This window comes from Ochotona princeps, chromosome 16, assembly GCF_030435755.1.
Source record: "Ochotona princeps isolate mOchPri1 chromosome 16, mOchPri1.hap1, whole genome shotgun sequence".
In the NCBI taxonomy this organism is placed as follows: Eukaryota; Metazoa; Chordata; class Mammalia; order Lagomorpha; family Ochotonidae; genus Ochotona; species Ochotona princeps.
In genome coordinates, this window is record NC_080847.1 from 947,390 (window position 1) to 974,476 (window position 27,087).

The 27,087-nt window shown below is 59.9% G+C and overlaps 1 protein-coding gene across 1 annotated transcript; it reads left to right on the top strand.

Annotated features, from left to right (window-relative positions):
• The first annotated feature begins 1,798 nt into the window (after nucleotides 1–1,798).
• Nucleotides 1,799–24,849, top strand: KLHDC4 (kelch domain containing 4). Its single transcript, XM_058674732.1, has 12 exons — nucleotides 1,799–1,962; nucleotides 3,812–3,903; nucleotides 5,107–5,185; nucleotides 6,799–6,897; nucleotides 9,730–9,866; nucleotides 10,853–10,945; nucleotides 17,241–17,400; nucleotides 19,513–19,588; nucleotides 21,382–21,590; nucleotides 22,226–22,628; nucleotides 23,247–23,345; nucleotides 24,621–24,849. Exons 1-12 carry the CDS (start codon nucleotides 1,864–1,866, stop codon nucleotides 24,713–24,715), a joined length of 1,641 nt encoding a protein of 546 aa, XP_058530715.1. The 5' UTR covers nucleotides 1,799–1,863; the 3' UTR covers nucleotides 24,716–24,849.
• The last annotated feature ends 2,238 nt before the right edge of the window (nucleotides 24,850–27,087 follow it).

Below are 27,087 nucleotides of genomic sequence, written 5' to 3' on the forward strand. Positions count from 1 at the left end.
GTGAACACCAGCACCTGGCTGTGCCTCCTTTACTGCGACCATTGCTGTTAGATACACCCCCCAGGGGAGCGGGGTGACCACTGCTCCAGCCAGGGCTCCCAGAGCCTCCCAAATTCCAGAGTCCCGAAATCGGCAGCTGGTAAATGAACACCCAGGGCAGCCAGTTCCAGGACTCCAGGCCAGTCGCCCTGGACCTGTCTTCTGGAAGGTGGGCGATGGCCTGGGAGCCCCACCCTCCGCTTGCCAAGGCTGAGGGAGTGGTTCTTGGGGGTCTCGTCTGGGCCCAGCTGAAGCTGGGTTAAAACCTGGGTTATGGACAGTTGCTGCTCTACAGCCCCCGAGTCACCTGGCCACCTAGCCCCCCCGTGGATCCAGGCTGTGCTCAGTGTGTGTGGTGCTGTTAATGAGGGCAAGGACTTAGAGTTCCCCTGGCACAGGGGGCCCTTCGAGAGTCCCCTGCAGCGGGCGGGCTAGGAGCGGAAGCTGGATGTCTCACGGCCTTCTGTGAGCGCGTTTCCAAGGGCTCTGCACCTGGCTGGCCTCCAGCCCGAAGGAAGGGAACCGGTGGGCTGCAGGGCCCAGAGATGCCCAAGCTCAGAGCCTTGGTGGGGGAGGCGGGCTGCGTCTACAGCTGGTCTCTCTGTCCTGTGAGTCCCAGCTGCACGCTTCCCCTGCCTTCCTAGGGTCTCGCTGGAGGCCAGGTGGGCAGCCCCACATAGCAGATGGCTCTCGCGAGGGTCTTCCCGTGCTCTGATCCTGACAGATGCAGCTGCTCCCTGTGCGCCCGTGCGTGCTGGGCAGACAGGCAGCAGGGCTTGTCTTGGGTGTGTGTGTGAGGCTTGCCAGTGAGAGCTGAGGGGTCTGGAGGACGCCGGGGCCATCCGGGGAAAGGCAGCCAGTGGGAAAACCCCGGTGTCCTGAAGTCAGGGCGGCCATCCAAGACAAGGTGACACTGACGGATGGCCAGCCTGCTTTGGGTCTGGCCCCTTGGCACACCCAGGGCTTGGGCACTGATGGAGGGGCTCTGTCGTGCCCCCCAGCCCTGTCCTGTACACGTTGCATCATCCGCTAGCCTGGCTGAGGACGTGGCTGGCTCTCCAGCAGAATGTGGGTTTCAGAACCTGGCCTCCTGCCGGAGCTGGGGACGGCAGTAGCAGGGTGCAGGGTGGTGGCAGAGGGGTGCACAGGGGAACACAGGGGCACAGAGGGGGAGAGGGGTGCAGAGGGGTGGCAGGCCCCTGCACCCCGTGGGAAGCTGGGAACGAGCCCCTGGCTCCCCACTCAGCTCTGGCCACTGCCGCCACTTGGGCAGCGAATCAGTGGATGGAAGATCTCTATCTCTCCTCTATAAAAATCTGCCTTTCAAGTAAAAACAAGCACATCTTAAAGGACCGGAGTCACCCACAGCACGTCCTCCACAACATAATGAAATCACAGGTAACGAAAGCTGATCAAACACTCGACGCCCGGGGGCTCAGCAGCACCGAGGGCAGGAGCCTCGTGCCCGACGCCAGGCAGCAGGAAAGCTGCCTCAACATGGGGTCGGCGCTTTCTCTCCCCTGCACCGCTTTTTCCTTCAAAGCACGGGGGACGTTCCTTCTCACTGTCCCCACGCTGACGGCCTGCTCGCCCGCTGCCCACGCGGTCGCCCTGACCGACAGACCGGAAGGAAGCGCGGGGGCTCCGCCGCGCCGGCTCCCGAAGGCGGAACCTTCCCGCCCGCGCCGCGACGCTTCGCCCGGAGGCGCTCGCGGAGGACGCGCGCCGGAAGTGGCGCGCCAGAAGTGACGCACGCCTCGCGCCGGCCCGGCGCTCGGGTACTTCCGCCTCCCCCGAGGGCCGAGCCGGCCGGCGCCCGGCGCAATGGGCAAGAAGGGCAAGAAGGAGAAGAAGGGCCGCGGGGCGGAGAAGACGGCGGCCAAGATGGAGAAGAAAGTGTCCAAGCGCTCGCGGAAGGAGGAGGTGGGCGGGGCCTTCCCCATCGCTGACCCCTGACCCTGACCGGGGCCCCGGGGGAGCACCTGTGGGCGCTGCTGGGCGGGGGAGGCCGGTGCACAGCCCGGTCCGCCGGGCTGGGGTCGGCTCTCCGGGTCTCCGGGTCCCTCGGCCCCACAGCCCCACCCGCCACGCGGCCCCGAAAGGCCGCCCCACAGCCCATGCCCACAGCCACCCCGTCCCTGACCAGGCCGCCCCACAGCCCATGCCCACCCCGTCCCTGACCAGGCCGCCCCACAGCCCATGCCCACAGCCACCCCGTCCCTGACCAGGTCACCTCCACAGCCCATGCCCACAGCCACCCCGTCCCTGACCAGGTCACCCCCACAGCCCATGCCCACAGCCACCCCGTCCCTGACCAGGTCACCTCCACAGCCCATGCCCACAGCCACCCCGTCCCTGACCAGGTCACCTCCACAGCCCATGCCCACAGCCACCCCGTCCCTGACCAGGTCACCCCACACCCCATGCCCACAGCCACCCCGTCCCTGACCAGGCCGCCCCACAGCCCATGCCCACAGCCACCCCGTCCCTGACCAGGCCGCCCCACAGCCCATGCCCACCCCGTCCCTGACCAGGCCGCCCCACAGCCCATGCCCACAGCCACCCCGTCCCTGACCAGGCCGCCCCACAGCCCATGCCCACAGCCACCCCGTCCCTGACCAGGTCACCCCCACAGCCCATGCCCACCCCGTCCCTGACCAGGTCACCTCCACAGCCCATGCCCACAGCCACCCCGTCCCTGACCAGGTCACCCCCACAGCCCGTGCCCACCCCGTCCCTGACCAGGCCGCCCCACAGCCCATGCCCACAGCCACCCCGTCCCTGACCAGGCCGCCCCACAGCCCATGCCCACCCCGTCCCTGACCAGGTCACCTCCACAGCCCATGCCCACAGCCACCCCGTCCCTGACCAGGCCACCCCCCACAGCCCATGCCCACCCCGTCCCTGACCAGGTCACCCCCACAGCCCATGCCCACCCCGTCCCTGACCAGGTCACCTCCACAGCCCATGCCCACAGCCACCCCGTCCCTGACCAGGTCACCCCCACAGCCCATGCCCACCCCGTCCCTGACCAGGCCGCCCCACACCCCATGCCCACAGCCACCCCGTCCCTGACCAGGTCACCCCCACAGCCCATGCCCACCCCGTCCCTGACCAGGCCGCCCCACAGCCCACAGCCCATGCCCACCCCGTCCCTGACCAGGCCGCCCCACAGCCCATGCCCACAGCCACCCCGTCCCTGACCAGGCCGCCCCCACAGCCCATGCCCACCCCGTCCCTGACCAGGTCACCCCACAGCCCATGCCCACAGCCACCCCGTCCCTGACCAGGTCACCCCCACAGCCACCCCGTCCCTGACCAGGTCACCTCCACAGCCCATGCCCACAGCCACCCCGTCCCTGACCAGGCCGCCCCACAGCCCATGCCCACCCCGTCCCTGACCAGGCCGCCCCACACCCCATGCCCACAGCCACCCCGTCCCTGACCAGGCCGCCCCACAGCCCATGCCCACAGCCACCCCGTCCCTGACCAGGTCACCCCCACAGCCGATGCCCACAGCCACCCCGTCCCTGACCAGGCCGCCCCACAGCCCATGCCCACCCCGTCCCTGACCAGGCTGCCCCACAGCCCATGCCCACAGCCACCCCGTTCCCGACAAGGCCGCCTCACACCCCATGCCCATGCCCACACACAGTCAGATGTCTAGCAGGGTGTTTGAGGGTTCCAGGGCCAGCTCAGGGAGGCCGAGCAGGAAGCTGCCTGACCCGGGCCAGTGCTCATGGCGTGCGGACCGTGTTGGGCTGTGTTGCAGGAGGACCTGGAAGCCCTCATCGCCCACTTCCAGACCCTCGACGCCAGGAAGACCCAGGTGGTGGAGACGCCCTGCCCGCCGCCCTCGCCCCGGTAATCACTCCCAGTCACCTGCTGTGTGCAGTCTGTGCAGTGGCTTGGGCCTCAACCTGCAGGAGGCCTGCGTCCCAGGTGCTGTGAGTGACCGTGGGACTCACATGTCTGATTGGGAGCTGAGCCTCTGCGTTCCGTGGCAGGACGCTGGGGTTGGGGCCTGTGGTTCCCGGGCTGCAACCGGTGGCACACTTCAGGTCCCTGGGGCCCAGACGGCTGAGTGGAAGCGTTTTGCTTTGTTGAACTGGAAGGCAGGTCTGGTCTCAGTGCTGTCTGAGCCTGGGGGAGTCCAGGACTGGTGGGAGACACTGGGGTGCACACCCCATTCAGCCCAGGTAATGGGACCACATGCTCAGGCTTTAAACTTGGGGCCCACCTTGCCTGGGGAGCCTCCCCCTCAGCCCTCCGCCTCCGCCCTACCCCCATCAACCCCCCCCCCCGTCTGCCAGCGGGCAGAGGTGATGCTGGGCGACAGCTTCCTCACGGTCTGACTGTCTGGGAGGGGAGGTCCCCCCAATGTGCAGGTTTGAGGCTTTAGGAGGAGTGGCATTGCAAGGGTGAGGGCTTGGTTCATTCCCAGGCTGAGCAGGCAGCGGACCTGTGCACTGGGGCTCGGCTGCTGCTGGCCCACAGCCGGCCTGTTGGCCTTGGTGTCTGTCGGCCCGTCCTTGACTGAGGTCTAGTGGTGCCAGTCATTTCTTTCCTATTTTTTTAAAAAAGATTTATTTATTTTTATTCGAAAGGCAGATACAGAGAGGAGGAGAGACAGAGAGGAAGATCTTTCGTCCTGTGATTCACTCCCCTAGTGAGCGCAAAGGCCGGTGCTGTGCTGATCCGAAGCCAGGAACTTCCTCCAGGTCTCCCACATGGGTGCAGGGTCCCAAGGCTTTGGACCGTCCTCGATTGCTTTCCCAGGCCACAGGCAGGGAGCTGGATGGGATGTAGGGCTGCTGGGATTAGAACCGGCGCCCATGTGTTATCCCAGTGCATTCAAGGCGAGGACTAGGCCATACCGCACTGGATAGGGGTGCTGGCCCCGTCCTGTGTCCCTGGGGTGGCTGTCCGAGCGGGTAGGGGTGCTGCCTCCTCCCGGCTCTGCAGTCCTGTGTCTGAGGGGCCCGTGGCATGAGCACAGTGTGCCTGGCCTGTGGTGCCGGGTTCTTGGAGTGTCTGCCGGGCTCAGCTGTGCTCTGTTCTCTGCAGGTTGAACGCCTCCCTCTCAGCTCATCCTGAGAAAGACGAACTGATCCTCTTTGGAGGTGAATATTTCAATGGCCAAAAAGTAAAGTATACATATTTTTCTGTTTTAAAAAAAAAATGTCTTTAAGATATTTGCTAGAGAAACAGAATGATGGAGGAGATGCAGAGAAGGTGGGGGGATGGGCTCATGCATGTGGTGTTGTTTACTCTGAAAATGGCCACAACAGCTGAGCCTGGGCCAAGCCAGAACCAGGAGCACCCATCTGGGTCCACATGGTGAATGGGGGGACTCAGCCAGCGTCACTGCCTGCCAGGTGCCTTAGCAGGAAGCTTGGTCGGAAGTGGAGCAGCTGGGACTCAGCCAGCCCTCTGATATGGAATTAACCTGCTGGCCTTCCCTGGGTCTGCCTGAGCCAATGTGTTAGCAAGATGTGCCATAGCTGGGTGCCAGACCCGATCGGGAGCCTGTGTGTTAACAAGCTGTGTCATGCTTGGGTGCCAGGCCCGATGGGTTTTGGGTGTTTTTGGTGTCCCGGAGGTCTTGCTGCCTGCGGCTCATGCTGACTGGCCTCAGGGTGCACTGCCACCGTCATCTGGGAAGATGCTGGCCAGCGCAGGGCTGACGTGCTAAGCCGGCGGGAAAGCCCCCCTGCTTCTAGTTAGAGCCGCCTGTGGAGACCCTGTGGGTGTGACCTCATTGAATCTTCACACATGTTAAAACTGGGCCTGCCTCAGGGAATGGGGAATCCTGCCGGGCACCAGGGACTGTTGTCCTGTGGCAGGCTGGGCACTTCTATGCTTATGATGTTATGGGGCTGCTGGCTTTGCCTTTTCAGTGAGATGATCAGCACTTCAGTAGAAAACAGGCTTTGTGACTTTGGGGTTCTTAGCGTGTTCTAGGGGGCTTGGCTAAGTGAGGATGTTCGGTACAGCTTAGCTGGATTGTGAGCATTTTTTTTTCCTTAAGATCTATTTTACTGGGGGCCTGGTACAGTAGCCTGTTAGCTAATGTCCTCGCCTTGGTGCACCAGGATTCCATATGGGCACCAGTTCATGTTCCGGCTGTTCCACTTCCCATCCAGCTCCCTGCTTGTGGCCTAGGAAAGCAGCAGAAAAAGATCAAAGTCCTTGGGACCCTGCACCCGTGTAGGAGACCCAGAAGAAGCTCATGGCTCCTGGCTCTGGATCAGCTCAGTTCCAGTGTTGCTGCCATCTGAGGAGTGAATCAGCGGATGGAAGGCCTCTCTGTAAATCTGCCTTTCCAATAAAAGCAATTTTTATAAGAGTTATTTATTTTTATAGAAAAGGCAGATTACACAGAGGAAAAGAGACAGAGAAAGATCTTTTGTCTGCTGGTTCACTCCCCAGTGGTCACAACAGCTGGAGCTGAGCCAATCTGAAGATAAGAGCCAGGAGTCTCCTCTGAGTCTCCCACGCAGGTGCAGGGTCCCAAGGCTTTGGGCCGTCCTCGACTGCTTTCCCAGGCCACAGGAGCTGGATGGAGGAGAGCAGCTGGGACAGGCACTGCCAGACGTGTTGGATGCTGGCGCCTGCAGGTGCAGCTCTGCAGTTAGCCTGTCGAGCCGCCGCACGGCCCCAGTCAGGGCGTCTTGGCAGGTTTCCCGGGGCAGTGTGGTGTGGTGGTCTGGGCTGTTCCCTGTCTTCCCCGGATGCTGAAGCCACTCGTCCCTGCAGACGCTGCTCTACAATGAGCTTTACATCTACAACATCAAGAAGGACGCTTGGACCAAAGTCGACATCCCTGGCCCACCCCCACGGCGCTGTGCGCACCAGGTAACGCCAGGGCGCACTGGGGCCCTGCTGCTCAGATGTGTTGGTCTGCTGGGCGCTGGGGGCCTGAGGCTGAGCTGGGCCTGGCTCAGCGTCCCTGGGCTTGTGGAGCTGGAAGCTGACTCTGCGCTGAGCAGTGAGGTGTGTGGGGAGGTGCCTGGAGTGTGTGTGGCTTGCCGTGTTTGCTGCCCTGTGGGTGAGAGCGCCCAGTGGGCTCCTGGTGAGAAGATGGGGTGTCGAGGGGCGGTGGCTGCAGTGGGTGGAACGCGACAGTGTGTGGGGAAGACTCCCCCGTGTCGGCTTGCCCCCCGACAGCAGCACAGGTGCCCTGCTGCCATAGTGGCCGGGGAAGGGCTCTGCTCTCGGAGGCTGCCATGGAGGACAGCCGGGCAGGTGTGTGTCCGTGCCGTTTGTGCCTCCTCCCTGACTCCATGCCCTGAAGGAGCCCCTGGCTTTGTGGAAGCCGGCATCTTCTGGCCCTGGGCAGGCGCCAGCTCCCTGCTAAAGGTGAGCTCGGGATTCTCCGAGTCAGGACACGTGGCAGTGCTGGTCGGCATGTGTGTGTTCACGGTCCCTCTTGGGCGGTGCAGTCTCTCCTGGGCACCTGAGCCCAGGGCCGCTCCTCTCTGGAGAACAGACAGTGTGTTCCAGGTCCGCTGTGCTGTGCTGTGCTGGCTCAGGGATTGTTTTTAAATTGCAGGTTTGTTTATTCTTGTTTGAAAGGCGAGTTACAGAGAGGGAAGGGGAGACAGAGCGAAGTCTGGCATCCTCTGTCTCACTCCCCAGATGGCTGCAATGGCCAGAGCTGGCTGGAGCTGGGCCAGTTTAAAGCCAGGAGCCAGGAGCTTCCTCCATGTCTCCCACATGGGTGCAGGGTCCCAAGGCTTTTGGCCGTCCTCTGCTGCTTTCCCAGGCCACAGGCAGGGAGCTGGATGGGAAGTGGAGCTGCTGGGACTCAAACTGACACCTGTGTTGGTGCTGGTGCTGCGGGGCCAACTTGGCTTGCTCTCCCGCGGTGCCGTCGCTGGCCACGGCGGGGCTGTTTCCTTGGCCGTCGTGGGGTTTAACAGCATTGCGGAAAGAGGAGCGTCATGGAAGCCTTGGCGTGGATTGCTTCCTTGGCAGCTTCCTGCCAGCTCTGACCTGCGTGGTGCCTCGTGAAGGCCACTGTGCCGGGCTGGTCAGCACGGCGGCCTGTTGAGCGGGGCCACAGTGTGCAGAGAGCTGTGCTCTTGCTGCTGACAGTTAACTGCAGTGTGCTGTGGGGCATGAATGGCCTGCCCTTGTGGGATCTGAGCCTTCGACGCCGGGCACGAGGCGGGAGACACCTACTCCTCCTTTGTTCTGGATTCTCCGTGTTGGGGTGAGAGTGACTTAGTGTGTGATGTGAGTGGATCTGCAGGCTGCTGACCAGTGTCTGTTAGACCCAGCGTCTTGGGGAGGCTTCTGTTCCCCTCTGCTGGTGTGGAGGGAGAGGAGTGCGGGTTACCGGCTAAAGCTGTGGGTCTGATGGGGGGAGTCAGGAAGGAGGAGCATGCTCTGTGTTGGCCCGAGAGCTGGTTCCCTGAAGTCATAGCCTCCTGTGACCTGTGACCGGGATGGAGCCAAGGGGGACCGAGCTGCAGCTGCGTTCTGTCCTCCACACACTGGGAGCAGAGGAGGGCTTGGGGGAAGAGCTGGTCCGTGCAGCGTGCCTGTCTGGGGCAGGAGGTACCTCGGCAGAAGTCCCACTGCACGCCTTCTTGGAAGACACGTGGTCCCTAGGAGGCCGCGTCTGGGTGGGGGCCTTGTGACCAGGGATATGTTGACACTCCCTCTCAGGTTCCTGTTGGTGGCTTCTCAGGCCTGGTGAGGGTTGGGTCGTGGGGACTCACATTCGTGCAGCAAAGCCCAGTCCTGCGTGTTCCTTTGGACCCCTGGGTTACTGCTGTCGCCCTCGGTTCTCTGAACGTTCTGTTCTAACCATAGCAGCCATGGACAAGTCCAAATGGCCGGAGGTGTTAGCATCTTGGGCAAGCTGGGAGGGGCTGGGCCCACCTGCACCCCGGCTGCTCGTGGCTGCTGTGCCTCCTTTGGACTTGAAGTGCTGCACGCAGCGAACACTTGTGTCGCAGATAGTGGGTAAAAACACTGTTAGTTGGGTTGTAGACCAACTTTGCCCCTGATATTCATGAAAGGTAGTCCCAGAGATGGGGCGCCACAGAGGTCTGTGTACTTCTGTACGTACGTGGTAGGGCTGGGCTGGTCTGGAACGGGAGGATTCAGCGTCCTAGCACTTGGGCCGTCCGCTCCTTTCCCAGGCTGTAAGCTGGGAGCTGGGTGGGTGGCGGAGCAGCCAGCTCTGGAACCACATCACAGTGCCACCCCTAATTCCTGTTGTTTATTTGTTTTTAAAGATACATTTATTTGAAAGAGTTGCAGCGAGAGAGGGAGAGATTGAATGAGAGCTCTTCCCTCTGCTGGTTCACCCCCAAATGGCCGCCGGGCTGGAGTGGGCATTGCGAAGCCGGGAGCCTAGAGCTGCATTGGCTCTCCCGCGCGATGGGCCGTCTTCTGCTTTCTCAGCTGCCTTAGCAGGGAGCTGGTCACAGGGAGCCGGGGCTTCAGCCGCGGTCAGCTTGTGAAGTGCCTGTCTGTTTACTTTATGTGGCTATTTGTTTCACAACCTGGGAAACCTTGGAAGGGATTGTGTGCCCTTGGAGGGTTCCTGGGAACCCCCTGGGAAATTGGTGGATGTGTAGGGTGGGCCGTAAGTGGGCAGAGCTGACAGTGCTGTCCCCCCGGGCCGGCCCAGCTGCTGTGCAGTCCCTTGCCCTGTCTCTTTCTTTTTAACAGGCTGTGATGGTGCCTCAAGGAGGTGGGCAACTGTGGGTCTTCGGTGGGGAGTTTGCGTCCCCCGACGGGGAGCAGTTTTACCACTACAAGGACCTCTGGGTCCTGCACCTGGCCACCAAGACCTGGGAGCAAGTCAAGTAAGTCAGCCTGGGGGGCGGGGCTCCTCCTAGGGGCTGGCCAGGGGGGCGGGGCTCCTTGTTACTCCCATGCTCAGTGTTGATAAGGTGATAAGGAGAGAGAGCTTGCTTCCGCTGGTTCGCTATCCAAATGATGACAGAGGCCAAAGCCAGAAGCCAGGAGCTTCTGGGTCTCCCGTAGGTGCAGGGCCCAAGGCCTTAGGCTGTACTCCACCACTTTCCCAGACCTTCAGCAGGGAGCTGGATCGGAAATGGGAACCCTGATGCATCCATGTGGGGTGCTGGTACTGCAGGCCGAGGATTAACCTACTGTGCTGTGACGTAGGCTTCAAAGGTGCGTTGTGGAAGCTCCTAAGCACTTTTTTTTTAAGATTTATTTTTTTATTGAAAAATCAGATTTACAGAGCGAATTAGAAACAGAAAGATCTTCTATCCATTGGTTCACTCCTCAGGTGGCTGCAATGACCATGGCTGAACTGATATGAAACCAGGAGCCAGGAGCCTTTTCTGAGACTCCCACATGGGTACAGGGTCTCAGGGCTTTCCCAGGCCACATTCAGAGAGCTGGATGGGAAGTGGAGCAGCCGGGATACGAACCGGCACCCATATGGGATCCTGGAGTGTTTAAGGCGAGGACTTCAGCGCTGGGCCCAGTAGCAGACTTCTAATAAGGCGGCCTGGGAAGTCTCTACAAAATGGAAATTCGAATACAGATTTGTTTTAAAAAAAGTAGTTGAGAGTGGGTGCTTGATCCTGGTGGGTGAGACCCAGGTGTCCCACCCTGAGCTCCCGGGGGCTTCTCGCTCTGGCTTGGATCGCAGTGTCCTGCCAGTCTGCGCCTGGAGAGGCCTCTGCGTGGGTGCCCACTGCCCGCCGCCTGCCTGGCTGCTTGGGCCTTGGGGAAGAGAACCATCTGTCTTTGTTTCTCACATGAAGATTTAACAAGAGTTTTAAAAAAGAAAACGACTCTCTTCCCTTCCTTTTAGGGCCACAGGGGGTCCTTCGGGCCGGAGTGGACATCGGATGGTGGCCTGGAGGAGGCACCTTCTGCTCTTCGGGGGCTTCCATGAAAGTGCAAGGTTGGTACAAGGCAGGACTATGTCCTGGCTGGTCAGGCTGATGGTAGGGGTTGCCCACCCCTGCCCAGGCTGTGTCCCCGCTCTGCGTGCCCATTGTGGGGCGTGCTCACTGTCGGACAGGGGCTGCCCAGGGGCTGTGTATCTGGGCTGGGAATATGGACTGAACGCAATTCAGGCTGAACGCTTGAGCCGCCCAGGCTGGCTCTGCGGGCCTGGGAGGCCCCGAGCTCTGCCTTTCCACCACGTCCAGGCGCTGCTGGCGCTGCTAGCCCAGGACGCTGGTCTGTGGCCATGTCAGGCTTTTCTCGGGAAGCGCTGGCGGCTGCATCTGAAGGTTCCCAGCAGTGGCTTCGACCTCAGCCTCCATGGCGTCTCCCGCCTCTCCAGCGTCTTTGTGCAGTAGCACCCACATGTGTGGCCATATGGTTTTCTGGTGGTTCTTAGTCCCCAAAAAGACGTGCTGGCCTGGCTGTATGGAGAGGGCAGTGCCCGGCGAGCAGAGGGAGGCCGCGGGGGCACAGGGGCAGCTTGGGCTTGTCGCGGGCTGCATTGCTGTCCGTGGCATTGAGGTTCATGCTCTGTCTGTAAAAGATGTGCTTTATTTGGAAGGCAGAGCGACAGAGGGACACACACAATCACCTGCCGTAGCCTGGGCTGCACCAGGTGGAAGCCAGGAGCCTATCCCTCCGTCTGCAAGTCCTCCTCTGTGCTGGGGCCCCTTCCCCAGGTCACGAGCAGGGAGCAGCCAGGACTCAACACTGTGTGTGAGATGCTGGCCTCACAAGGGGCAGCTTAACGTGCCACGCTGCAGCACCAGCCCCCAGATCTAAGCTCTCGAGTGCTTTTGTTGCTGTTGTTCTTAAAGATTTGTTTATTGGAATGTCAGATTTGCAGAGAAGAGACACAGAAAGGTCTTCCATCCAATTGGTCACTCCCCAAGGGGCTGCAGTGGCCAGATTGGAAGCCAGGAGCCAGGAGCCTTCTCCAGGTCTCCTGCAAGGGCACTGAGTCCCAAAGCTTAGGGCCATCCTCCACTGTTTTCCAAGGCCACAAGCGTGGAGTTGGATGGGGAGCGGATCTGCTGGGATTAGAACCGGAAATCAAATGGGATCCCAGTGCATACAAGGCAAGGACTTAGCCACTAGGCTACACCATCGGGCCCCTGAAGCGCTTTTTAGGGGGAGACTTTTTTTTTTTTTAAATATTTATTTTATTTTTTTTTATTACAAAGTTAGATATACTGAGAGGAGGAGAGACAGAGAGGAAGTGGAGCTGCCGGGATTAGAACCAGCGGCCATATGGGATCAAGGCGAGGACCTTAGCCACTAGGCCATGCTGCCGAGCTCTAGGGGGAGACTTTTAAGTGTGTAATTCATTTTAAAGAAGGAATGTGTTTGCATCATTCTTGTTTGCTTTTTAGGTTTTTTTCCCCATTTATTTATTTATTTTGAAAGGCAGAGGTTCAGAGAGAAGGACAGACCAGATGCTTTGCGTTGGCCTGTCCTTGGGTGGAAGAGGACCTGCTGGGATCCAGACGCGGCGCCCACATCGGGTGGCGCTGCCACAGGCGCGCTTGGCTGACTGCCACAGCACTGGCTGCATTTGTGCCTTTGACTCGGTACCGTCTGGGCGTAGCAGGCTCTTGTCCCGTGCCGCCTTCTCTGGTGAACCAATGTTCCCCACATTGCACTCCATCGCCTCCCGTTGGCTGTGACAAAGCCAAATGACGGGGAGGTGGCAGAGCTGGCTGGACGAGGCTCGAATGCGTCTTCCTGCCACTAACTGGTTCAGTGTTTGTGTGCATTGAGACACAGAGAGAGAGATGTGTGCATTCAAATCTATGAGAGACAGACACAGGCGTGTGCATTCAGAGAGAGACAGGCGTGTGCATTCAGAGAGAGAGAGACAGGCGTGTACATTCAGAGAGAGAGACAGGCGTGTGCATTCAGAGAGAGACAGGTGTGTGCATTCAGAGAGAGACAGGCGTGTACATTGAGAGAGAGAGACAGGCGTGTGCATTCAGAGAGAGAGACAGGCGTGTGCATTCAGAGAGAGAGACAGGCGTGTGCATTCAGAGAGAGAGACAGGCGTGTACATTCAGAGAGAGACAGGCGTGTACACTCAGACAAGCATGTACATTCAGAGAGAGACAGGCGTGTACACTCAGACAAGCGTGTACATTCAGAGAGAGAGACAGGCGTGTACATTGAGAGAGAGAGACAGGCGTGTGCATTCAGAGAGAGAGACAGGCGTGTACATTGAGAGAGAGAGACAGGCGTGTGCATTCAGAGAGAGAGACAGGCGTGTACATTGAGAGAGACAGGCGTGTGCATTCAGAGAGAGAGACAGGCGTGTACACTCAGACAAGCATGTACATTCAGAGAGAGACAGGCGTGTACATTGAGAGAGAGAGACAGGCGTGTACATTCAGAGAGAGACAGGCGTGTACATTGAGAGAGAGAGACAGGCGTGTGCATTCAGAGAGAGAGACAGGCGTGTGCATTCAGAGAGAGAGACAGGCGTGTGCATTCAGAGAGAGAGACAGGCGTGTACATTCAGAGAGAGACAGGCGTGTACACTCAGACAAGCATGTACATTCAGAGAGAGACAGGCGTGTACACTCAGACAAGCGTGTACATTCAGAGAGAGAGACAGGCGTGTACATTGAGAGAGAGAGACAGGCATGTGTATTCAGAGAGACAGACAGGCGTGTGCATTCAGAGAGAGAGACGGGCTGCCCTTGAGACTGGAGCATCCATGCGCTCAACCAGCTGTGCTGCTATGCTGACTCAGGGCTGGCCTTGGCCAGGGCAGGACGGCTTACATTTGAAACTTGCTGGTTATAAATCAAAGTTGGCAGTAGTTCTAACATCCAGCTGCCTTAGAGTCAGTTTTTAAAGGAAATTTTATTTTAAAATTGTTATTGAGGAAGTATTTTAAAAATAGGAAGTTGCCACAGTGGATTAATCACCATCTGTATTAAACAAATGAACTGCACTTGGAAAGGCTATGTCCAGTTTCTTCAAACAGTTGCTGTATATCCTACATGAAACATAGTTTCTTGAGTGGAAACCGGCAGCTGGGAGAGCTGCCCCGAGAGCGGCAGGGGTCAGGTGCCCTGCAGGGGCCAGTGGGCCAGCGGCAGAGGGGCTGTCTGCTCTGTGTGTTAGTCTCTTCTAAGATGTGCAATGTTTGAAAGGCAGCTTAGAGAGAGAGAATCCTGGATGGCTGGGTCAGACTGAAACCAGAAGCTGTGACTGCATCCAGCTGTACCCCACTCCCCCCCCCCCCCCCCCCCCCCCCCCCCCGTGCCTGCCTGGCTCCACCCCCGTGGCTCCACCCCGTGGCTCCACCCACACGGCCTGGCTCCACCCACACGGCCTGGCTCCACCCCCGTGGCTCCCTGCCTGCCGGGCTCCACCGCTGTTCCAAGTGCTTTTGCGGGAAGCTGGCTCAGAAGTGGGCATCTGTAAGGGATGTTGCCATCTCAGGTGGTGGCCTAGCGTGCTACACTATGACCCTGCCCCTGCTTTTTTTTTTTAAGTTGAAGATTTGTTTTTATATGTATTAGAAAGTCGGATATGCAGAGAGGAGGAGAGACAGAGAGGAAGATCTTCCATCTGATAATTCACTCCCCAAGTAGCCACAACGGCCCGAGCTGAGCCAATCTAAAGCCAGGAGCCAGGAGCTTCTTGCAGGATTCCCATATGGGTGCAGGGTCCCAAGGCATTGGGCCGTCCTTGACTGCTTTCCCAGGCCACAAGCAGGGAGCTGGATGGGAAGTGGAGTTGCCTGGATTAGAACTGGTGCCCTTATGGGATTCCAGCACGTTCAAGATGAGGACTTTAGCCACTAGGCCACGGCGCTGGGTCCCACTGTTGTCTTAAGGCCTGTGAGGGAGGCAGGCCAAGCCTCTGCCTGCAGCGCTGGATCGCATGGGGTGCCAGTTTGAGCTCTGCTTGTTCCACTTGCAGTTTAGCTCCCTGCTGACGGCCTGGAGAGGGAATACAAGATCAAGGGCTTGGACTCCTGCACCCACAGGGAGGGCCCTGTACCCACAGAGGGGGCCTGCACCCACACCAACGGGGGCCTGCACCTACAGAGAGGACCCTGTACCCACGGAGGGGGCCTACACCCACAGGGGGCCCTGCCTGCACCCACACCAACGGGGGCCCAGCACCCACAGAGAGGACCCTGTACCCGCAGAGGGGGCCTGCACTCACAGGGAGGACCCTGTACCCACGGAGGGGGCCTGCACCCACACCAACAGGGGCCCTGCACCCACAGGGAAGGCCCTGCACCCATGGGAGACCTGGAAAAAGCTCCTTGCTTCTTGATTCTGCCTGGCCTAGTCCTGGCTGTTACAGCCATGTGAGGAGTACCAGCAGGTAGAAGATATCTGTCTCTCCTTCTTTCAACTCTTCCTTCCAGAAAAAAAAAAGGTGGGTCCAGCTCAGTGGCCTAGCAGCTAAAGTCCTCGCCTGTGCCCCTGCAGTCACTTGGGGAGTGAATCATCGGATGGAAGATCTTCCTCTCTGTCTCCCCTCTCTCTGTGTATCTGACTTTGCAATAAAAATAAATAAATCTTAAAAAAAAAAAAAGGTGAGGTGAGGCCAGTGGCCTGGGTGGGTTTGGAGGAGCACTGGTTTGGCTGTGCCGGCCAGTGTGCTCTTTGCAGGTTGGCCGTGGAGCTCAGAGAAGGGACAGCCAGGCTCCCTGGGCTCTGCTTCCTAGTGGCCGGAGGCAACCTGTGTCCATGCAGGCACCTGGTTGTGCCGTTCGAGCCTGAGGCTTGGATGGGGCTTGGGGCCCCGGTAAGGGCCGTGATGGCAACCGTCAGGCCTCCCCTCTGCTCTGAAGTGCTGGTGGCCACAGGCCTTCCCACCTTGGTGCTGTGTCTGCGGGCTGACCAGGTCTGGGTGGGGGGCTGTGTCTCTCACGATGCAGCCAGGCCGTGTGGTTCAGTGCCGTCTCTTAGTTAATCCACAGTGCCCAGTGTTGTCCTCTTGCACCCCGTGGCACTGCCAGCTGGGCACAACTTCCAGAGTCGAGTGCTTGGCTTCTTGATGAGCGCTCGGGCTTTCCAGTGCAGGCCGTCCACCGCATGGATTTACACCTAGACAAAAAGCTCTGGTTCACTCTTTAATTTTTTTAAGTGTATATTTTTAAGAATATATTTAAGAGGAAGAAAAACAAAACAGTTCTATTTCCCACTAGTTTCCTCCCCAGATTTCCACCAGTGGGGCTGGGTCAGGCTGAAGCTTAAAGACCTCCCACATAGGAACCTGTGTTCCTTGAACCCTCATAACCGCCAGCCCGGGGGTGCACTAGCAGGAAGGGGGGTCAGATAGTGGAGCTGGTGTCACTCAGCCTTTGATGTGGGCCATGGGACAGGGCTCTCCGTCACCTGTTTTGTGGCCACCATTGGGCTCCTGGTCGTCTCCCAGGCTCACTTTTCCAGGTCCCCACTGTCCATGTCCCGGACTATGGTCCCTGTGTCCCTGGCCATGGCTCCTGTGTCCCTGACTGGTCCCTGTGTCCCTGACCGTGGCTCCTGTGTCCCTGGTTGTGTCCCTGTGAACCTGGCTGTGGTCCCTGTGTCCCTGACCGGTCCCTGTGTCCCTGACCGGTCCCTGTGTCCCTGACCGTGGTCCCTGTGTCCCTGACCGTGGTCATGTGTCCCTGACCATGGTCCCTGTGTCTCTGGTTGTGTCCCTGTGTCCCTGACCGTGGTTCCTGTGTCCCTGACCGTGGTCCCTGTGTCCCTGGTTGTGTCCCTGTGTCTCTGGTTGTGTCCCTGTGTCCCTGACTGTGGTCTCTGTTTTATTCTGACCGTGGTCTCTGTGTCCCTGACCGTGGTCCCTGTGTCCCTGACTGTGTCCCTGTGTCCCTGACTGTGTCCCTGTGGTTCCTGTGTCCCTGACCGTGGTCCCTGTGTCCCTGACCGTGGTCCCTGTGTCCCTGACTGTGTCCCTTTTTCTCTGGTTGTGTCCCTGTGTCTCTGGTTGTGTCCCTGTGTCCCTGACCGTGGTCCCTGTGTCCCTGACTGTGTCCCTGTGTCCCTGACTGTGTCCCTTTTTCTCTGGTTGTGTCCCTGTGTCCCTGACTGTGGTCCCTGTGTCCCTGACCGTGGTCCCTGTGTCCCTGACTGTGTCCCTTTTTCTCTGGTTGTGTCCCTGTGAACCTGGCTGTGGTCCCTGTGTCCCTGACTGGTCCCTGTGTCCCTGACCGTGGTCCCTGTGTCCCTGACTGGTCCCTGTGTCCCTGACCATGGTCTCTGTTTTATTCTGACCAGGGACTACATCTACTACAATGACGTGTACGCCTTTAACCGGGACTCATTCACGTGGTGCAAGCTGTGCCCATCAGGAACTGGGCCCTCGCCCAGGTCGGGCTGCCAGATGTCTGTCACGCCCCAGGGTGGCATTGTCATTTATGGGGGCTACTCGAAGCAGGTGAGCTGGGCTGTGGGGCATGCAGGACGCGGCCACCCCCTGGTGGAAGGGCAGTCTCGGGGACACTTCTGGTTCCTGACGAGACAAGGGGAGAGTTCCAGGCTCCTCTTGGGAAGTTTGAAGATCACTGAAGAAAAAAACAAAAGCACCAACCTTCTTTTTCTTAACTTAAGTCTATGTATTTCTTTCATAGTCCACTTTGCATGGTTTAATCTTCAATGAGAAGATTCCTTAGAAGTAGTTACCTTCGTGGTGCTCAGCTGTCCCTTTAATGTGAAGCTTAAACACGGAGTGAATCTTAACTTGCAGTGCGCTAGACAAGCATGTACGTCTCAGGCTTCTGCCAGAGTTACGGATTTTAAAGCTGAAATGTGCAAAAACTTGTTTTGTCCTTGAGAATTCACTGGTTCTGCGCTGGCACATCACATGTGGCGTATTTTCTAAGAGCAGGTCTCCCCTGGGGTGGGCTCTGCCGTGTAGAATGTGTTCTGAGGAACAGTTCAATATTGGAGCCTGTTGTCATTAGCACTTCTATTTTTTTAGAAGTCTCAATTTTATTACTTTTGAATTCATTTATTTTTACTCTGGCTGCTTCTAATGGTCTGGCATCATTTTTAGAACTTACTGTCTGGTCTTGTGTAATGTCTTAAGAGCTGCAAGACCCATGCCACCTGAACCGTGGGTCTTCTCACTGCTGTGGCCACCTCCGACAAATTTATTTATTTATTATATGCAGGTCTCTGGGTAACAGACGCTGCCTTCCATGCTGTGACTGCAGGGTCAGGGAGGTGTTGGTCACATCAGTGCTGGGGACAAGTGGTCCTTGATGTCGTCCTGGATCCTGACTGGGACAGAATGTCCCGCGATGTTACATATATGCTCAGTGTAGGTCCATGTGAGGCCCCGGCTGAGTGAGAGCTCTGTGTGTGTGTGTGTGTGTGTGTGTGTACACGTGAGGCCCCGACTGTGTCAGTGTGTGGGTACCTTACGGCTCCTTGGCAGCCTGCCACCCTTCTCCTGGCCTGTTTGGCTGTGTGATTGCTCTGTGGCTCGTGTCCGGTCAGTGAGGCTGAGGGGGAGAAGACCTTCACCACCTGGGCCATGCCATGTTCCGATGACCGCCACCCACGCGTGGTCAGGGCCTCATGTCCTAGTGCTGTGGAGGAGCAGGACTGGGGTGTCCTGTGTGGCTGGAGGCCTCCCTCGGGGGAAACAGGGAGGCCCTTCCTGAGATGATGGGTGCCTGGGCTCCACACCCTGCTGTCCAGCACGTCACCCTGGTGACCAGAGGTTCTCCCTGGAGTCCCGATGCACTGGGCAGCTGCTGGCCTGCGCGTCCCCAGGCGCTGCAGGTGCAGGGGCTGCTGTGCCCTGGAGACTGTCGGCTGCGGGGGCAAATGTCTCTCCTCCCGGCTGGGGCTGTGTTCCCGGAGCCGGCATTGCCTTCTCGTTGTGCTTGGCACTGAGTGATGAAGGATGTCTCGTGTTTGTGTCGGCCAGTGGCCGGCCTACAGCTGGCCTCCGTGGGCAGCTCCAGGAGTGCACTGGGGTTCCTGTGTGGCCCCTGGCCACACGGATTGTTGTCTTTGCCTAGTGGGTGCTTTGGGTGTGGTCAGATACAAAGGAAGCATTTGGATGGGCTGGTGCTGCCTTCCCCTCGGGCAGCACTTGGTGAGGGCATCGCAGCAAGGCCCAGCAGGGCGGTTAGGCTCGCGAAGAACGTGAAGGGTAGAAGCAGTGGGTTTTGTCTTCAGATCGGAGATCCAAGTGGGCAGTGCGTGGCATCGGTCGAGAACTGTCCCTGGTTTCCTGCGTGAAGGCTGCTCCCACTGCGACAGACGGGGGGATTCACAGTGAGCCTGCCGGGCGCCCTGCATGGTTCCTGGCAGCGCCCCGACCACACAGCAGGAGGCCCCGGGTGTTTGGTCTGTGAGGACACGCTTGTGGCTGCAGGCTTGTGGCTGACCACGTGCCTGCTGGGGTGCCAGGGGGCGGGTGCGGCACCGTGGGCCTCTCCTTGCGCGTCTCCTTGCGCGTCTACTCACGAGGGCCCCCTGGTGGCGGCCACAGGTGCTGCTGTGTAGTTCTCATGGCCCCTTTTTCCTCCTGCAGAGAGTCAAGAAGGATGTGGACAAGGGCACCCAGCACTCGGACATGTTCCTGCTCAGGCCAGAGGATGGCAAGGAAGGTACAGGCCCAGCGCAACCTGTGCCCCTCGAGCATGCTGCCCAGGACTGAAGGCCAGCCGCTAGCCCCTGGTGCCTGGCCCTAATGTCTGCCTGTCTGGGCATAGGGCAGCTTCAGCAGGTGGCCTCTGTGGAAAGCCCAGCCCAGGAAGTCAGCCCCACCCAGCCATGTGCAGTGACACCTAGGGTCATCAGGGGCCACCCAGCCTGGCATACACCCAGGGTCACCAGGGACCGCCCAGCCTGGCACACGCCTTCTCCTTAGTGGAGCAGGTCCACCCTGGGGCTGCCCAGCCTGGCACACGCTCGCTCGTGAGCGGGGCAGGTCCACCCTGGGGCTGCCCAGCCTGGCACACGCTCGCTCGTGAGCGGGGCAGGTCCACCCTGGGGCTGCCCAGCCTGGCACACGCTCGCTCGTGAGCGGGACAGGTCCACCCTGGGCTGCCGAGGCTGGCACACGCTCGCACGTGAGCGGGGCCCACAGAATGCTGGGGCCTCAGGTGACAGCTGCTGCCCGGAGCAGCCCTGAGGACCGTGGCCCCTCAGCACTTGTTTGGCCAGGTCGCGGCCCTGTTGCTGAGGGTCAGGGCAGCGATGGCTGGGCCTTGTAAGAAGAGTCCTGGGGCTCCCACAGCTGAGCCCTCGGTGTGCAGCCGCCCTGGGCACCACCACATGTGATGTGTTTTGTATTTCTGGGTGAAGACCATGTGTTGAGATGACAGGAAGCGATGTTTTTGGGTGGGGTGGCTTTTCGTGTGCCCGTATGGACCCTGAAGTTGCAGGAGCCAAGCCTGGGTATGGCTGTGGGCGTGCCAGGGCCGCTTCTTTGCAGCTGTTTCTTGCCGTTTGTCCTTGCCAGTAGTGGGCTGTGGAGTCAGTCTTCCAGGGCTGTTAGGAGATGGGGTGTGCCTGTGGCCCAGGACAGAGCCGGGCAGGCCAGGGCTGCTTGGTGTTCTGCAGCCAGCACTGTGCCTGCTCAGGGAGGGTGGGTATCTGCTCCTTCCAGATGAGGCCTCCACCAACCAGGACCCCGGCAGGGGTCTCTGCCAGCGGGGACCTTCCTCCTCTCCGGGTGATTGGGGCGGAGCTGTCTCCTGGGAGCACATAGGTTCCTGTGGCCAGGAACAGGGGAGTCCTAGCTGGATGTGTCATTCTTGGGTTCCCTGATATCCTTTGCCTGTTTGTGGGTACACTGTGCGTCAGCAGGCTGTGTTGGTTCAGCCTTTACTTCCATCTGCTAAGTGGAGGGAGGGGAGAGAATCTTCATTGTGCCGGTTCACTTCCCATGTGTCCACAGCAGGCAGGGCTGGGACATAAGCGTAAGCTGAAGCCCATCTCGGTCGCCCACAGGCAGCAGGGGTCCGAGCCCTGAGCGTCGGGCGGCACCTTCCCAATGCAGAGGCCGAGATTCCACCCCGCTGCTGCCGTGGGGGCTGGGGGCCTCTCCCCGCCAACTGGTTTTTAAGATGGTAATTTAAGGGAAAGGCTTTGCTGACTCTCTAGCTGTGTCAGCAGTTGCCCTACAAGCCTACAGGCTGCACGTGCAGGACTGTCACATGGTGGCCTGTACTGAGGAAAAACAGCATGAAGTCCACCTCCCAGGAGAGCTGCCTGGCCTGGACTGGAGTAAGGCAGGGACAGAGGAGGGCTGGGCCACACCCAGGGCTGCTGCCTGAGGCTCCAGGACAGCTCTGTGCAGAACTGTGCCCTGGGGATGTATGCCTTGCAGAGGCTCGGTGGCGAGCTGTGCCAGGGCCGTGGGGAGGCACCTGGCAACCTCCCCTGTCTCCGGCAGGCAAGTGGCTCTGGAGCCGCATCCACCCTTCTGGAGTCAAGCCGAGCCCCAGGTCCGGCTTCTCGGTGGCCGTGGCCCCAAACCAGCAGACGCTGCTCTTTGGCGGGGTGTGTGACGAGGAGGAGGAAGAGCGCCTCGAAGGCAACTTCTTCAATGATCTGCACTTCTATGACGCCAACAGGAACCGCTGGTTCGCGGGGCAGCTGAAGGTGGGTCAGCTCTGAGGGGCTGTGGCCATGCCCACATGCACTCAGGGGTGTTCCTCTGATGCCCTCGTCAGACTAGCCCTGGGCTAGTCACTGCCAAGGTTCAAAGCTCGGGCCCTCCCAGCTGTGGCCCCTGCGTGGGCTCTTGAGGTGGGTGTGGAGCTGGTCCCAGTTCTGGGCTGCATGTCCTGAGACCCATTGGGGTGCTGTCACGGGTTGGTGCAGGCGGTGGCAGCTGGAAGGTTGGGAAGGATGTGCCAGGGGTCACCTGTGAGAGCAGGGTGAGCCCCAGATGGCAGGGTCCGACCTGCTCTGCCACGGGTGGGAGATGGGAAGGCTGCTGGTTGGTTCTGCAGGAGTTCCTGGCAGGGGGTTCTCCTGGCGGGCTTAGGGCACGTGTTTGTCCTGAGTCAGGCCGGGCTGGCCGCCAGGCTTGTCCTGCAGTGGCAGAGATGAAGTTGGTGCAGCTCTGACTCGAAGTGCTGGTCAGGCCACAACTCACGCCTCCCAGCTGAGGGCAGAACCTTGGTCCGCCCTGGGCCACAGCACCCCCAGTGTCCCTAGGCTGTGGAGTATCATCTCCTCAATCCTCGCTGCCTGGGCTGACCACTCGCTGCTCCATGCTTGTCTGTCAACAGGGCCCCAAGTCGGACAGGAGGAGGCTGAGGCGGGGCAGAAAAGAGGCCCTGGAAGGTGCCTGTGAGCCCACGCACGGGGGCACCAGCGCCCCGCAGCCTCTGGAGGTGGTCAGAGAGGTGGTGGCCGAGGACGGGACTGTGATCACCATCAAGCAGAGGCTCCCGGCCCCAGCTCCAGTGGCGCAGCCCCAGGAGGAGGACGAGGACAGTGCTGAGGGAGCCGGTGGCCCTGAGGTTGGGCCCAGCCCACGCTCCCACGCTATGCTGGCAGTGAAGCATGGCACACTCTATCTCTACGGGGGCATGTTTGAGGCTGGTGATCGCCAGGTCACCCTCGGGGACCTGTACTGCCTGGACCTGCACCGGATGGAGGAATGGAAGGTCCTGGTGGCCCTGGACCCTGGTAAGCCAGCAGGGGCAAGGCCAGCGCTGGGTCCTGGGTCCTGGCACCCTGGCCCTCCCTTTCCCCGACTGCTCGCCCCTGAGATCTGACGTGGAAAGTGCAGTGGACCACTGTGACAGAGGGCATCCACTGCCAAGCCACCCCCGGGCAGCGCAGTGTCCGAAGGCTGCAGGGTGCCCACTGGGGCCTGTGCGGGCCGCCCCCTGGGCAGCAGACTTGGGGTGTGGTGTGGGGTGTGCCATCTCTGCTCTGAGCCTTGGGACACACGTCTGTTTCTTCGTCCCCCTTTTAAAAAAGAGATCTGTTTACAAAGCAGAGACAGAGCAAATGTCCCTGCACTGCCGCAGTGGCTGAGCTGGACTTAGGTGACGCCAGCAGCTTTCTGCAGGCCTCCCCGAGGGTGCGGGGGGCCAAGCACTTGGGTCACCCTCCAGCGTCTCAGGACGCACTAGCAGGAGCTAAGTGAGACGTGGAGTGGCTGGGGTTGGAGCTGCGCTGCAGAGGGAAGCTTTAGCTGCGGCACTGCGCCGCCAGCCCCAGAGTTAGAGCTGACGGGAGGGTGGAGCCTCCAAGGAGGCGCTGACCACTGCAAACCCATGGGTCTGCTTTGCTTTAAAGACACTCAGGAGTGGCTGGAGGAAACGGACTCAGACGGGGACAGCGAGGAAGCCGAGAGCTCCGAGGACTCAGAGGAGGACAGCGGGGAGGAGGAGGAAGGTGAGCGGCTGACGGGCTGGGGCGGCTGGGGCAGCAGGCGTCCAGAGCAGGGCCAGCGCCTGTCCCGACTTCCTTCCTGGTGACAGTAAGAGGGTTTCTGTCTTCACTGGATTTCCTGTTAAATTTCTTGAGGAAGCATAAGTTTTTTTTTATTTTTAGTATTTTTTTTTTTTTTAGATTTATTTATTTTTATTACAAAGTCAGATATACAGAGAGGAGGAGAGATAGGGGAAGATCTTCCGTCTGATGATTCACTCCCCAAGTGTGCCGCAACGGCTGGTGCGCGCCGATCTGAAGCCAGGAGCCAGGAACCTCTTCCAGTCTCCCACCCGGGTGCAGGGTCCCAAGGCTTTGGGCCGTCCTCGACTGCTTTGCCAGGCCACAGGCAGGGAGCTGAATGGAAAGTGGAGCCGCCGGGATTAGAACCGGCGCCCATATGGGATCCCGGGGCTTTCAAGGCGAGGACTTTAGCCGCTAGGCCACGCCGCCGGGCCCATGTTTTTTTTTAAAGAACAATTTATTTGAAAGGCGGAGTGACAGGGAGAGACAGACGAAGATTTTCTATCTACTGGTTCACTTCCCAAATGCTCCCCACTGGCAGTGCTGGGCCAGCTAAAGGCAGGAGCCAGGAGTGCCATCTGGATAGCCCACGGAGCGGCAGTGCGCCAGGTGCCCGGGCCAGCCTGCCGCCTGCCAGGTGCCGACTGGCCGGGAGCTGGACCCGCGGCAGGGGCGGCTGGCTGGTGCACTGAGCTACATCCATGCCAGGGCTGAGTTTTTAGGTTTGCAGTTGCTTACCTTTTATTTTTATTTGAAAGGCAGATTTATAGAGCGCAAAAGGAACAGATCTTGCATGTGCTGGTTCACTTCCCACATGGCTGCAATTGTCAGAGCTAAGCCAGTCTGGAGCCAGGAGCTAGGAGCTTCCTCCAGGTCTCCCAGGCAGGCAGAGGTCCCAAGGATTGCGCCACAAGCAGGGGGCTGGGTCAGAAGTGCAGAAGCCAGGACTCAGACCAGCACCCGTAGAAAAGGCCTGCGTTTAGGCCCTGAAGGGCAGAGTGTGCCAGAGATCTTCCGTCTGCGGCCTCAGGTGCCAGCAGCAGCCAGGGCTGGGCCCAAGAGCTAGTAACTAAAGCCAGGTCTCCCAGAAGCCTGGAGGGGCTGGATGGGGAATCGGGGAGCTGGGGCTCTGGTGGTGGGCTGTGCCTGTCGTAGCTGCCTTGTCCTGCACGGTACCTCCTCGCTCACAGCGCTTCTTTCTCCATCCACGAAAAGAGCCTCGGCACGCAGAGGTGGCGCCAGAGAGAGAGCACGCACTGCACGGGGCCCGGCCCCCAGCGCCCTGCCCAGGACTCGGCACTGCCAGGTGAAGGTCACCGGGGAGCAGCGGTGGCAGAACAGCGTGGCGGCAGGTTGCCGGGCTGTCCCTGGGTCCCCTTCCTTTCCTCTGGCCGTGCGCGGCACGCGTGGCCCTCGTGTAATAAAGCCGGCTTTCTGGGCCTCGTGGCTTCTTCCTGCTGCAGGTTCTGAAGAACCCCCACTTGTTCAGCAGGATGTGGCTGCCGTGATGCCGCAAGTCACCACAGCCAGCAAGGGTCCACCACATTGCTGGTCTGAGTTCCCTGTAAGGGAAGTGCCCCTCTGTCTGCCGGCCTCTGCTCTGGGTCTGCCTCTGTCCTGAGTCTCAGGACATTCCACCTGTCCCTAGTAGGCTTTGGGGAATGTGCCCTGCAGGTTGACAGAAGGCACTAGGTGGGCGAGAAGGGAAGCCGGCATTCATCTGCCTGCCAGCCCTCACTCGCTGGCTTTCCTTTGCCCAAGTGAGCCAGAAGTGGGTTTCCAGTCCCTGCATGGTGAGGTCTTAAATGACAGGAGAGGACAGTTCTCACTTCTCTGTCATGCATCACCGCCTTGGTCCATCCCCGTCCTTTCAGACTGACGTCTCCCTCTGGGCCCACCAGGCTTGAGCCACAGGGGCGGGCGGAGCCTCTTCATTCAGGAGCCACCTCTGCCTTGACCCTCCTGGGCCTAGAGGGGGCCAGGCCTTCTCCGGCCACCTGGGGCCTAGGGCAAGGGCCTTTGGGACCTGCCAGTCCGGTTAGGCATGCCTTGTTCTGTGCCCCAAAAGGCGCTCTGCAGCAGGAAGGCTCTGTAGGTGCAGTGGGGTGGCTGCAGAGAATTGATGGAAGTGCCCTGTGGCCCCAGCCGTGGGCTCTGCTCACCCTCAAGGTCTGGTTTGCGGCAGGAGGCTGGCCAGGGTTGGCGGGGGTTAACTGCACAAGCTCCCCGCTAGAGGACTCCCTCTGCTGAGTGGGTGCTGCCTGCATGTGGCCTGCATAGCTGGTGAGGCTAGGCCAGGCCGTGCACTGGGCCTGCTGCCCCGGGTGGGCCAGCAGTGACTGAGGTGGCCATGTGTGGGTCTGCAGGCCCCATGGCTGCCCTGGCGCAGTGAGGTGCTCCTGGGGCTGAAGGCTGGATATTGTCCACCTCACCCCTGCACACTGTGGCCCAGGGGCCCCACCCCCGGAGCCCCCCTGCACTGCTTGCTCGTGGCGTCACTGGGCTGAGCTGGTGTGAGGGCTGGCAAATCCTTGCGCTCCTTGTGCTGGAGCTGAACTGAACAAAAACCAGGAAAACCACTGCTCAATGTTTTTTAGGGTGTATTTATTTTTATTTGAAAGAGTTAGAGAGGGAGAGAAAGAGAGGTTTTCTGTCCACTGACTCACTCCCCAAATGGCCGCAGTGGCTTCTTCCAGGTCTCCCACGCTGGTGCAGGGTCCCAAGGCTTTGGGCCGTCCTCCACTGCTTTCCCAGGCTACAAGCAGGGAGCTGGATGGGAAGCGGAGCAGGCGGGACACGAACTTTGGCCCCTGTGGGATTCGGCACCAAAGGTGGCCGTTTAAATCCTGTCCTGGGTGCTGGCGTTGCTGTGATTTTGACAGGAGTTGGCTGTTGAGGTAGAGTCAGCGAGACATGTCCTGGCTGACCAGCGGGCTGGGCAGGAGAAGACTCACTGTGGTGGGCTTCCTGGGCCCGACAGGAGCTGGTACAGCTCAGGCAGGCGGAAGCCAGTCTTGAGTTGCAGTGCGGCAGTAGGAAAGTGACCCTGCTGAGGACCAGGGGCATGTTGATCAGCCATTTCCAACTGGGCTGCACCTCCAGAATAGGCTAGGGTCTGCCGCTTTCCGGGCCAGGTCCCAGTGGCCGGCGGGGAGGTCTGCGGGCGGGAGCCAGCACCGTATTGTGAGGGCCTCTCAGGTGTGCAGGGGCTTGGGCAGTGTTGGGGAACCCTGGTGCTCAGGCTGAGGCCACTCGAACCCCTGGACATCTGCCTTCAATGCTTGCAGACTGACTGGCTCCAGGTTGGCAGGGGCTTGGCGAGTGCTGTGGCTCGGGGACTGACCGAGGCAGGAGGAAGCCGAGCTGGAGGGGCCACAAGGACCTCCCGCAAGACCCCCGCCAGAATGGGACCCGCCACCCCTTAGGCCCCGTACCTGCTCCCCGGAGGCACAGGCCACAGCTATGCCATCTGCTGCCAGCATGTGGCAAAGGCTGGCTGGGGTGTGGGCAGTATCCCCAGGTCCCTGTGGGTCTCGTGTGATAGAGACCCCAGCTCCTGAAGAAGCAAGTGTGCTCTCCGGCTCCTGGGGTGATGGGAGGAGGGACTGGCAGCAAAGAGCCACCTACAGTGGCTGCGAGCGCACTACCCATGGCTTCTGGTGGTGGCGTGGGGCGGGGCTGT

Coding starts and splice junctions, on each gene's coding strand:
- KLHDC4 (XM_058674732.1), top strand. CDS start 1,864: ATGGGCAAGAAGGGCAAGAAGGAGAAGAAGGGCCGCGGGGCGGAGAAG. Junction 1,963..3,811: donor AGCGCTCGCGGAAGGAGGAG/GTGGGCGGGGCC, acceptor GCTGTGTTGCAG/GAGGACCTGGAAGCCCTCAT. Junction 3,904..5,106: donor TGCCCGCCGCCCTCGCCCCG/GTAATCACTCCC, acceptor TGTTCTCTGCAG/GTTGAACGCCTCCCTCTCAG.